General features: G+C 36.5%; 4 protein-coding genes across 4 annotated transcripts; 2 read left to right on the top strand and 2 right to left on the bottom strand.

The window, feature by feature from the left end:
* Window positions 1-1,526, top strand: LOC104789925 (glucan endo-1,3-beta-glucosidase 3-like; the record flags this gene model as incomplete). Its single annotated transcript, XM_010515590.2, is given in 3 exon segments — window positions 1-891; window positions 990-1,017; window positions 1,115-1,526. Coding segments are annotated over 3 exon segments (1,073 nt in total), but the record flags the coding sequence as incomplete, so codon positions are not given.
* LOC104789927 (F-box protein SKIP28) lies at window positions 1,369-2,742 on the bottom strand. Its single transcript, XM_010515591.2, has 3 exons — window positions 2,337-2,742; window positions 2,025-2,267; window positions 1,369-1,939 (listed from the first exon to the last, which is right to left on the bottom strand). Exons 1-3 carry the CDS (start codon window positions 2,667-2,669, stop codon window positions 1,625-1,627), a joined length of 891 nt encoding a protein of 296 aa, XP_010513893.1. The 5' UTR covers window positions 2,670-2,742; the 3' UTR covers window positions 1,369-1,624.
* LOC104789924 (21 kDa protein-like) lies at window positions 7,428-8,359 on the top strand. Its single transcript, XM_010515589.1, has one exon. It carries the CDS (start codon window positions 7,480-7,482, stop codon window positions 8,149-8,151), a length of 672 nt encoding a protein of 223 aa, XP_010513891.1. The 5' UTR covers window positions 7,428-7,479; the 3' UTR covers window positions 8,152-8,359.
* On the bottom strand, window positions 10,585-11,654 carry LOC104789923 (HMG-Y-related protein A-like). Its single transcript, XM_010515588.1, has 2 exons — window positions 11,466-11,654; window positions 10,585-11,379 (listed from the first exon to the last, which is right to left on the bottom strand). Exons 1-2 carry the CDS (start codon window positions 11,553-11,555, stop codon window positions 10,867-10,869), a joined length of 603 nt encoding a protein of 200 aa, XP_010513890.1. The 5' UTR covers window positions 11,556-11,654; the 3' UTR covers window positions 10,585-10,866.

Raw genomic sequence — 11,654 nt, 5'->3', positions numbered from 1 at the left:
CCGCCAATCTCGACCGTCAGATCAAAGTATCGACCCCGCACTCTTCAGCCATCATTCTTGATTCTTTCCCTCCCTCGCAAGCTTTCTTCAACAAGACTTGGGATCCAGTTATTGTTCCTCTCCTCAAATTCCTACAGTCCACGGGATCGCCATTGCTGCTCAACGTTTACCCTTATTTCGACTATGTTCAGTCCAATGGAGTTATACCGCTTGACTACGCGCTTTTTCAGCCTCTCCAAGCAAACAAAGAAGCTGTAGACGCCAACACGTTGTTACATTACACAAATGTTTTTGATGCAATCGTCGACGCAGCTTATTTTGCAATGTCCTATCTTAACTTCACCAACATTCCAATCGTGGTCACAGAATCTGGATGGCCATCTAAAGGAGGCCCGTCTGAGCACGACGCAACTGTAGAGAACGCAAACACTTACAATAGCAATTTGATACAGCACGTGATCAACAAGACCGGAACGCCAAAACACCCGGGAACTGCAGTTACTACATACATTTACGAGCTTTACAACGAAGATTCGAGACCAGGACCTGTATCTGAGAAGAACTGGGGGCTGTTTAATACAAACGGGACTCCGGTTTACACTTTGCGTTTGGCGGGTGCAGGGGCTATTCTGGCGAATGATACAACAAACCAAACGTTTTGTATAGCGAAGGAAAAGGTTGATAAAAAGATGCTTCAGGCAGCTCTTGATTGGGCTTGCGGTCCAGGGAAAGTCGATTGCTCTGCACTGATGCAGGGAGAATCCTGTTATGAACCCGATGACGTGGTTGCACATTCCACTTATGCGTTTAATTCTTATTACCAGAAGATGGGGAAAGCTTTAGGAAGCTGTGATTTCAAGGGAGTAGCTACAGTCACCACAACTGATCCAAGTATGTGAATCTATCAACACTATCATTCACCTGTTTGCAAAAGATCCAAGTATGTGTATCTGAAAATGAACTTTCTGCTCTTTTGTTTGTCTCTGTAGGTCGAGGAACATGCGTGTTCCCTGGAAGGTAACATTCTTATTCTTCTTCTCACAAAAGATTAAATTTTTAATATCCAAACGAATCAAGCTCACTTCTTTTGCATCGACATCTCTACATTTTGCAGTGCGAAAAGCAATCAGACACTTGGAAACAACACCATGGCACTGGCCCCTTCAGCGAACTCTACAACCTCTGGGTGTATCCCAAAGTACTATCATCACCCTCACGCATCAACATTACTCTCCATTCTACTGATCGTTGCCTTAGTATTCTTGTAGAAACTCTGAAAGAACGAACAACAACTCTCGATTCTTGTTTCCCTAAAAATTTAACTTCTTTCTTTGCAACACTTGAGACAAAAAAAAAAGAGCTCGGTGGTTTTGTTCCCTCTGTGTCTAGCTGTCTACCCAGTTTTGTTGACCATCTTCTTTAACAAGAAGTTCATGGAGGGTAGCCTGTAGGTTCTCGGCTTCAAGATCATCGATGATTGTAAACTAATTCCTGTGATGAAAGCTTGACTCTTTCTTTTTTTTACTTTTACTCCATGAACGTCTCTGAATATATCACAATCCAAGGCTTTTCATATACAATAAATAGACAAAGTTGCAGAGAGAACAAGTTGCAATCCAAGCTTTTAGATTTGATAGTCGACTTCATATGGGTTTGTACCTGCCCTGTAGTAACAAGCTTCACATTCAAACGAAGGTCTCGCCGCAGCATCAGTGGTTGCAATCTCATGTCGACGACTACTGTGATTTGTGCAGTATGGTTTGTTACAGAACCTGCACTTGGGAAGCACAAGCCAGCACTCAAGACACAGAACGTCGTCATTACCACAGGCTGCTTCTTGACTCTCAGTGTCAGGTCCAAGGCACACAGAGCACTCAGCGCATCTAGGGATACAAAGCCAGCATCCCCGGCACTTGCGTTCATTTGTTTGCTTCAGGTTCTTCAACCCAAGAAACACACGATATTATTAGTAGTATTATAAAGAGTCTCAACTCAATCATCTCTAACTTGAGAGTTTTACTTACACATGATTCTCTTGAGCAAGCCGGGATCATCCTTATTTCATCGCATTTGGGACAGACCTCGAGGTCGATCGTTGCTCCCTCCGAAGAAGAAAGGTAAGTCAAAAGTGCTGAGAGATGTTGTTTAGTGAAGCCATTGACACCATTGATGTGAAGTGTCTCCACCTTATGATTGTTCTTGGACAAGCTTACAACACATTCCATGATTCCTTCTGGAGTCAATCCCGAGCATCCCGGCACAATTATCTGAGATATAAAAAGAGTTCAGATTCCAATTCCAATTCCAGATAGACTCTAGGGTTCCAAACTGGTTACCTTAGTGATGAGAGGATTCGAATCCACCACACGTCGGAGCCCCGTGTCGGTAACCCTAAGACAACGGCGGAGAATCAGAGTCTTGAGCTTACCGGCGGATTTGGAAGTGATGTCCGATAGAATATCATCGGTAAGACGAGAGCTCAGCGGTGGTTCAACGACGATGTTTGTCCACAAGGCGGTTTCATCTCTGATCGCGTCTCTGAGCGATCGCGAAACGCGAGTCATAGAGAGAAGCTCGAACAACGAAGGAAGATAAGGAAGAACAATCAACAAAACCTCGCGAGCTGATCTCCATTCTTCTTCTTCTTCTTCTTCTTCCTCCGTCTTCATCAGTTTTGCTCTGCGCTTTTTTTCTTATCCTTTTGATCAGATGAATCAATGCCACTCACTCGCAACTTCTTACAAATGTTTGAATTGTATGTAATAATACCTTTTTACTCGCCGATGAGCTATTTGGGCTGCTTTGCCTTCAGCCCAGTTTCTCTTGTGGATTATAACACGTTGGGCCTAAAGCCCATACATAATTCTGCAAGTGATTTGATTTATTGTTTAGGAAGGTTTAGCATCCACAATATCAATAAACCTCTGTAAATTTGGTCTCAAATCCTACTGAAATTTGTAAAGATGCAGATCTAAGTTTTAGCTTAGTCGAAACACACATTCATAAATATAGATATTTTGAAAGCATACATTCTAAATACAAAAATATTTAAATGCAAGTATTATTCCTTCATGAGTACCCTTCAAAAATCAGCCCAAACCTTTTTCTATGTTTCCAACAAAAATCAGTCTAGTAACTTCGTTTTTCCTGCATGTGCATATCAACAACTAGCCCTGGGATTTTAAACCGAACCGAAATAACCAAACCGAACCGAACTGATATTTTTGGTGTTTGGTTCGGTTTCGGTTATGGCGGCTGAACAGATCGGTACAAATTTTTTTTCCAAAAAAACCGAAATATTTCGGTTCGGTTTTCGGTTAACCGATTTTTTTTTTTAAAATTTTTTTTAATTTTTTTTAGGAAAAAAACTAATAAAATCGAAATTTACCCTAAAATAACCGAATTTATCCTAAAATAACCGAAAAACCGAAACCGAAAAACCGAAATATTTGAAATAAAACAGAAAAAACCTGAAATTATCTCTAAATAACCGAAAAATCCGATTTTTTCATGTTTTTAATCAAATTTCGGTTAATTTCGGTTTTGAAATTTTAAAACCGAATTAACCGAGAAACCGAAATAACTATTTCGGTTCAATTCGGTAAGATTTTCAAAACTCAAAAAATCAAAAAACCAAAATAACCGAACCGAATTCACCGAAATAACCGAAGTCCCAGGCCTATCAACAACATTCTGTTTTACACTGCTGAGGGCATAAAGGACTAGAATAGTATCCTCGATCACATAAAAAGGCTCTGTTCAAGAAGTATTCGTTTTCTAAAAGAATTTTAAAATATAACGGGACGAACGCTACTTATTATATTTTTCCCACTAACTTTTATTAAAATCACATTATACTATTTATAATACATTGTCCATTGACAACATAACAAAAAAAATAATAATAATAAGTTTGTGTGATTCCACTGATTTTTGAGAAATTTGTGTTTGTACCCATACCATTTATTATGTTTTATAATTGAAATCGAAAACTTGAATCATTTGATTGTGAAGAGATCCAAGGGAAATGAAATGATAGAGGGGAAAAACAACAAAGAAGATACAAGAGGGAAAAAGAAGAAGAAGACAATGATATATTCTGTAAATATTAAAGTTTATATATAAATGCATCATAATCAAATGAATTACGTGATTAATCTCTTAACTAAATTTCTAATCTTTTTATTTTTCCAGGTCCAAAAAGTTAATTACGATAAGTCCGTAATCGGTTGTTTCTGGAATCTCGATGAATCTAGGTTATCATTCGACTTCAACACTTTCGATGGTTTTAAACATATTCAAAAAAAACTTGCAAGAGAATCTCAAGGCCAACAATGTGGTCAGTAACGACATTAAATACAAGGTTTTTGGTAATAGTGACGCCTATGCAGGTATAAACTTTGAAACATTGGGTATTGACTTTATTCACTCGCTGAAAGGTATCCATTCTCAATTTTAATTGTCTAGTTCACTATTCTAATCTACACTCTTACAATTATAGTCTGTATTCTCTTCATTGCAATGACAGCATCACTCACCACATCATTCACAGCATCACCGAAACCCCTTCTCACCATCACCAAAGATGATGGACAAAAGTTTGGTCTTGTCGGTTTAGGTCGTTGGTTTATTAGGGATTATTATGAACTCCAATATAATTAATGTAATGTTTTACTAATGTTTAAGAAGCTATATTCATGATAATTTAATCATAATCACTAGGATACCAATATAAATAATTAAGGATTTAACTGATATTTTCTACAATAAAGCAAAAATGTTGTTTCATATTTTATTATTATTTTGCTAAGCAAATATTATAATTTTTAAAGATGCCAAAAAGTACATAACATTTTCTATTTAAAGGAGAGTTTATGCGATTATAGTACAAAAGTTTCAAGTTTTACACATGATCTCACAATTTGTGAACAAAATATGTGAGTCAAGGTAATGTCATATCAAACAAATTCAAAATAAACTAAAATCTATTATATTTCTTACTTATTTGTTTCCCCATCCATTTATGTGGAACTACTTAGAACTTAGAAGTAAAAATCTTAATGGACTCATGATAAATTGAAAAACACTTACACACGAATCTAAAGCCTCAACTACACTTGATTGTTTGTAGATGGATTATAGAAATATTTGGTTAGCCTAATAATTCATATGCCATTATTGAAAGGTAGAAAAAGAACTCAAAATATTCTTCAAAGAAAACACCTGTTAAAATACATGATGTTATAATCTTCAGCTATCACTTAAAAACTTTGTACCGATCCTAGTTTAATTTCGTTAATGAAATTATGGTTTGCACAAAAAAAAGTATACCGAGATGTGTTTTATGGAATGAGTTTTAAATTAAATTTCTTAAATTATCATATTGTAGACAACAAAAGCATGTCCATGGTAGAAAAAAAAGTATGTCACAGAAAGAGTTTAAATTCAAAAGGAAAAGGTAATATCGCATGAAAACTTTTGTTTCAAAACCTAACCACATGTACAGCTTTTAAACAACTCCGTGCATGATTGAATCATTTATGTTGCCATAATCCACGGCGTTCCGAACGTTGGGAATGGATATGATGATAGTTGGTCAATAATATTTTTTACCTTTTCACTATCTTGACCTCACAAATTCATTTCTGAGTAAAAATGAACATTAATAATCCAATATTCTCCTCCAAAATCTCGAACATTAAATTATTATTTTTATTAATTGATAAAAAAAAATCGTTTGTTTTTCTCAAAAATAATTTGGTCGAGGTTGTTAGTTAAAAGAATACAGGTAGTTGGTTAATACGAGAAAGGTTTTGGAACAAAAAGATAACATCATAGAATAAAGTGGCCTCTATCTTTATATGCCCTATCTAAATTAATTTTCCTTTTAGTAAATTTAGCTAATCGAGTGTAGCTTTAGAGCCAATCTCGCCACGAAAAGTTAAAGTCCGCAATCAATTAAAAGTTAAAACAATCATTATGTATTTGATTTTAGTTTGTTTCTTGAAAAGTTGACTAAACCAAAATGGACCCTCCTCACACAAAATGTTAATGGCCGTCTTCTCTAAGAAGACAACACAAGTCGTTACCTCCATTTCCATCACATTCTTAACCAACACACTTCAAAAGGTCAATCTAATAATATTTATATACATCAATAGGAAAATATATTTAACCTATTAAAAAAGGCGAAGAATAATGTATAACAAGTATGCGTCAATGCGTGTATGCATACGAGTGTTCTATGTATTACGCAATAACAATGAGTCAGCTACCTCCCCACTATACATATAAGTCATCATATCCCTAAGTATTTGCTTTCCAGAAGAGTACTATAATTGTGGAGTTTTATATCTCTCCTTAAAAAGCATGGTTGGTCTAATACCATCAGAAATTATTTCCAATTTGATCATCTCCTAAAAACATGATAATCATGGGATTCCGAATTAAGTATGCAAATGGTTTATAATTTGTAGATTCTAGATAATTATCATCGTATACGTTCGAAATTCTATACTAATATATACGAACCCTATTTTTGGTAGGGAAATACGATCGGTTACTTTGCTTGTTATTCATATATTATGGGATGTACAAACAAAGTAAACATCTATTTATTATTAGAGCCCAAAAATAAAAATAAAAATAAATGAATTTATGTATATAATGTAATGAATCTATGTTAAAATGAAGATAGATAGCATATGTAGGCACTAATTTGAATGATCGTTTAACATTTTTGGATATATAACCTTCACATCATATGTACGCACTAACTTTTTTGGAGTTGATCAACGGTGTTTATCTATTGCGTGATCGAACATTTCTCTAACGTATTAATAACTTTGGTACGGCAGATGAAAGCACCATCCCACAATCGCAAAATAAAGAAGGTTGGCGAATCTCCAAGGAATCTATCAACTTTGGGTGGCTCCCATTTGAATATTAAGGGGTTTTTTTTTGTCACCTCATAAAATGTTAATTATATATATTAAAAACTTCGAAATTAATTAGAATAGTATAAGTCTTCGCAAAAAGTATTTATCTTTTTTAACTATTCCCTAAATAACTCTGATTGTAAGTTCATTGTATAATATAATACCATCGACCATATGTGATGGACAATATTGTTCGATACGAGTACTGAAACTTATGAGAAGTACATATAAGACAAAGTAATATGTAAGTTCTATAAACGACATGGCTCATCGTAACGTGAAACATTATATACATAGGTCTTATTACTCTCTTGATTTATTATTTTATATACTTGTAAGCTACAACCCAAAACATAATCCGTGATTTCACACATATCAGACAACATGATTAGTGGCAATCTAGTAAATCCTAGTAACAAAGATGGGTAACATTGTAACATGAAAAGTGTCGAAAACCCATCCCTAAGGCCTACATAAACCGCCAATCACTCCTCTATAATCTTACACGAAAAGAAAAAAGCAATTTCGAAAGACAGTGAAAATGGTAAGCCAAAGTCACACGACGACGTTTCTCTTCTTCATCACTACCTTTCTCTTCATTTCTCGATCAATCTCAGCCGTCCGTTTGCCTCCACGACCAAACACTACAACAACCAACGATCTTGATTTCATCCGAACAAGCTGCAACGCCACTCTATATCCAGACGTATGCTTCACGTCACTCGCCAGCTACGCCTCTGCCGTTCAAGACAGTCCGGCGAGGCTAGCCAAGCTAGCAATCGGCGTTTCACTTTCACAAGCCAAATCAACGGCGGCTTATCTTTCCAAACTCTCACGCTCTACCGCCGTGATTACCTCTGCCGGTGATGGCCACCAAACTGCTTCCTCCGTAATCCGCGATTGCGTTTCGAACGTTGAAGACGCGGTCGACGAGATGAGAGGATCTCTCCGACAGCTACGCGACATGAACGGCAAAGGTGGAGTCCCGGCGGCTCGGAGGTCGGTGGAAACGTTTAGGTTTCAGATGAGTAACGTGCAGACGTGGATGAGTGCAGCATTGACGGATGAGGACACGTGTACGGATGGATTTGAAGATATGGACGAAGGAGGATTGATTAAGACGACCGTTTGTGACCGGCTCAAGGAAGTGAAGAGGTTAACGAGTAATGCTCTTGCCCTTGTCAACACTTATGCCAACAATGGAGCTCCATGACCATGACCATGAGAGCCCCCATGTTGGATTTTTAACTTTGATTAAGTGTATGTTTTGATAATTTAATACATTATGGGTTTAGTTATAAATTTTAAAATTAGTTTTGTGTGGAAGGAAACTGAATGTTAAGTGCAAGCTTCTAGATATATATACTTTGTCTCTATTATGTGAAAATGATTATAATTAATGATTTGGTTTTTATTTTAAACCGAGCTGACTGAGAGCTTTGTGTATGTTTAACGTTACGGGTTAAGGTCACTTCAAGGAGATGTTAATTACATCACCAGCTTTGTGTGTTTGAAATAAAAAATCATACTATAAGATAATAAGACTTCCTTATACATTAAAGGACCGACTAACGTGAATCGCTGTCTTTACTAGTGTATAATTATCACGCAGTGTCGAAGATGGTGTTACGTATTTGATTTACTAATTAAATTGCATGATCGTATAAATATATATATATATATATATATATATATATATATATATATAAGATTATTGTAAGAATAGGTATGTATGAATATAGTAGATGTAGATCACAATCACATGGAGTGGTTATAAGTTTTGTTGTGTTTATATTCTTCCTTCTCGACCCGTGAAATGAGTAGGACATATCACCATATATATCCAATAGACCAATTAATATCAACGTGTTCATATATATATATATACTCATTTCCCACACTTCTGTGTGTCTTAGTTTCTGTTAATGGTCCCACTCAAGCCCTCCAAACAAACAAACAAAAAAAAAAAACGTCGGTCTTTTACTCACGAGATTGCACTGTGTCCAAAGTCACACTGGATTTTGTGTACATATGATAGGGTGTTTTACTACTGGTTTTGAAGAAAGATATTTATATAATTGGAACTTAGAGAGCTTATATATATATTGTTAAACTTAATCTGTTAAGAGTTCTAAACCGGTGTTGTCAAAATTACATTAAAATTTTACTCTGATCAATTTAAGAGAGTATATGGATTTTAACATGAAGTGTGATAAAAAAGCGATCGATACTCACAAGAATTGAAAACTAAAACAGTAAGGAAACCATTTTTTTGGTAAAAACAGTAAGCAAACATAATAGCAAAAATAAAGGACGTGAACCATTGTATTTGTATGCTTAAGATTGTTCTTTTGTTTGTCATGCTTCTTTACATGTAAGTATGTAACATTGAATGGTTGTAAGTTTGTAACTTATATATATATAAAAAAGATAATTATTTAAGTTTGTCATGTCACCCCTAGCTTCTATTTAAGCAAGAGTCTCTACAAGCCAAAAATTTTTGAACAAAAAACACCATACGATACATTGCCATGCGTTGTTGCCTATTTGGCCAAAAATGTATTAATGATTTACAAAAACAAATGACTTTGATCAAACTACCTGAATACTATACTAAGAGACTATATCATATGTGAATCACACACATGAGTCCACAACCCATTTCAATGGAACACCTTGTTGAGTTGTTTCTTTGCTAGAAACTCTACACATGGCCATGTTCGTTTCATCATTTAGCATTTCCATCTAAATGATCTATTTAAATGATACATCTAAATGATTCATTTCAATGGCAAATGATCCAATAAACAAGATAAAAAAAAATAGTTCATTTGGATGGTCAATCAATAATTCTCCTGTTATTTTTTTATTCACCATCTTCATCCAAATGGTCCAACTAGAATCATCCAAATGAGTTTCAAATTTTTGACTAAAATTTTAAAACCCATTTAGATGATCCATGTGAATGATTCTGGATGATGCTCATTTTTTTGACAAAAACGAACAACACCTCAATGATTCATTCAGATGGTCCATCCAAATGAATAAACGAACAAGGCCAAAGTGAAGATCTGAAAAGGGACGGTCAGAGGTACTGATGTTTCATAAGGAAGACTTCTATGTTCCAAGCTAACACAACTCTATATTATGGGACTGTACAAGTAATATTAGCTTGAGACTCGAGAGCCTTTTGGTAAGGAGGCTCAAACATGTCGTCGTAGTATTATTTTAATTTGCAACTTCCTTTTCACTGTTTTGATTAGGCCCATTATAAGTCCATGAAATTGATTCTAGGCCTCTCTTTCTCATCGAAGTATAAACCGAAAACAACAACCTTTATCAATCAAAACTCAAAAGTGTGAAGGGGTTGTAACCAATACCATCATCATTACAAACAAGGAAGTAGTAACTGGGGACCAAACATGTTTCCAAAAAATTTGCAATCTTTTGAAAACCCCACCTCCCGCCTGAACAGCAAAACCTCAAAAAGACCTGAATTCTATTTCTAATTCTGAAATGTTGTCACTAATTTGTCTAACATTCAATTTAGCCACCAAGTTGTAACTGTAACGCTTGTTTTTTTTACTAAAAAGCCCAATGGCAACTTTGGTGAATCACAGACACACACACACACACACACACACGCTCATAAAAAGATTATTTCGCCAAACCGTTACTTTTAGAAAAGGGTTAAGACCCGAAATTTTTTACAAACACACACAATTGCAAAGTCGAATTACAACATTTATCTTCTCTACTCATCAACCCGTCTAAACAATAACAGAACACAACAATTAAAATTAAACTAGACGGTTAAAGCAATAAAAATCTAAATTATTATCATTAAACGAACCGGAACCAAAGGCTTTTTAAAGAGCGGTTTGCTTAAGGATGGCTTAAACCAAAAGCTCGAGAGAGAGACAAGTCCTTAACAACCAACAGGCACCATGGCTGGTTTCACTTTAGGTGGCCTTCCACGACCTCTACGCTCACCTTCAGGCTGAGCCGTTGGTGCTTCCGCCTTAACCGTCTCTGATTCCGTCTTCTGCTTCTTCGGCGGTCGTCCACGTGGCCTCCCCGAACCACTCGGTGCCGCCTTCGCTTTAGTCTCTGGTTGAGACTCTTTGGATTTGGGAGGACGACCGCGAGGCCTCGGCGGAGAAGCAGACGGAGCTGGAACAGCCGCCGCGTGGCTAGGATCGACATCGGGTTTAGGTTTGGGAGGACGGCCACGGCCGCGTTTGGGAGGACCGTTTGGATTTGGTTTCATGTAATTGTTTTTAACAATCACGAGCTGGCCTGTTTGTTTCATGTGGTTGAGGTGGTAATTGAGAAGCGTGTTGTGCGACGGAGGTAGAGTGATCTGAGTCGATTCGATGTGTTTCGCTATCGTCGTTTTGTTGCATCCGTCGTTTGATGCTTCTATCGCGTCCATTATCATCTAATTCAAGTCACAAAGAAAGAAGAATCTCTCAGATCTAGGAAAAGGAGAAATGAGAATCAAAATCTGAGTGAGAGATATTATACCTTAGGATACGGAGGGAGAGAGAAGGGAAGACTCTGTGTCGCCATTGGATCATTCTGTTGAAGATCGATTTCGTTCTCCGCCGTCGTCATGAGAGAGATTGATAGACAGAGAGAGAGAGAGAGAGGAGGGGAGTAGTACTGTTGCGGTGGAGCAATGAAACTGTGTGGCTTCTTTAGGGATTTTAAATA

This window comes from Camelina sativa, chromosome 6, assembly GCF_000633955.1.
Source record: "Camelina sativa cultivar DH55 chromosome 6, Cs, whole genome shotgun sequence".
Classification (NCBI taxonomy): domain Eukaryota; kingdom Viridiplantae; phylum Streptophyta; class Magnoliopsida; order Brassicales; family Brassicaceae; genus Camelina; species Camelina sativa.
This window is presented reverse-complemented; position numbering and strand designations above follow the sequence as displayed.

Bases quoted from the DNA above. Each gene is read 5' to 3' on its own strand.
- LOC104789927 (XM_010515591.2), bottom strand. From the start codon at position 2,669: ATGAAGACGGAGGAAGAAGAAGAAGAAGAAGAAGAATGGAGATCAGCT. The intron at 2,268-2,336 runs GTAACCAGTTTG...TTTATATCTCAG, and splicing joins CGAATCCTCTCATCACTAAG to ATAATTGTGCCGGGATGCTC. The intron at 1,940-2,024 runs GTAAGTAAAACT...CTTGGGTTGAAG, and splicing joins CTTGCTCAAGAGAATCATGT to AACCTGAAGCAAACAAATGA.
- LOC104789924 (XM_010515589.1), top strand. From the start codon at position 7,480: ATGGTAAGCCAAAGTCACACGACGACGTTTCTCTTCTTCATCACTACC.
- LOC104789923 (XM_010515588.1), bottom strand. From the start codon at position 11,555: ATGACGACGGCGGAGAACGAAATCGATCTTCAACAGAATGATCCAATG. The intron at 11,380-11,465 runs GTATAATATCTC...GACTTGAATTAG, and splicing joins CTCTCCCTCCGTATCCTAAG to ATGATAATGGACGCGATAGA.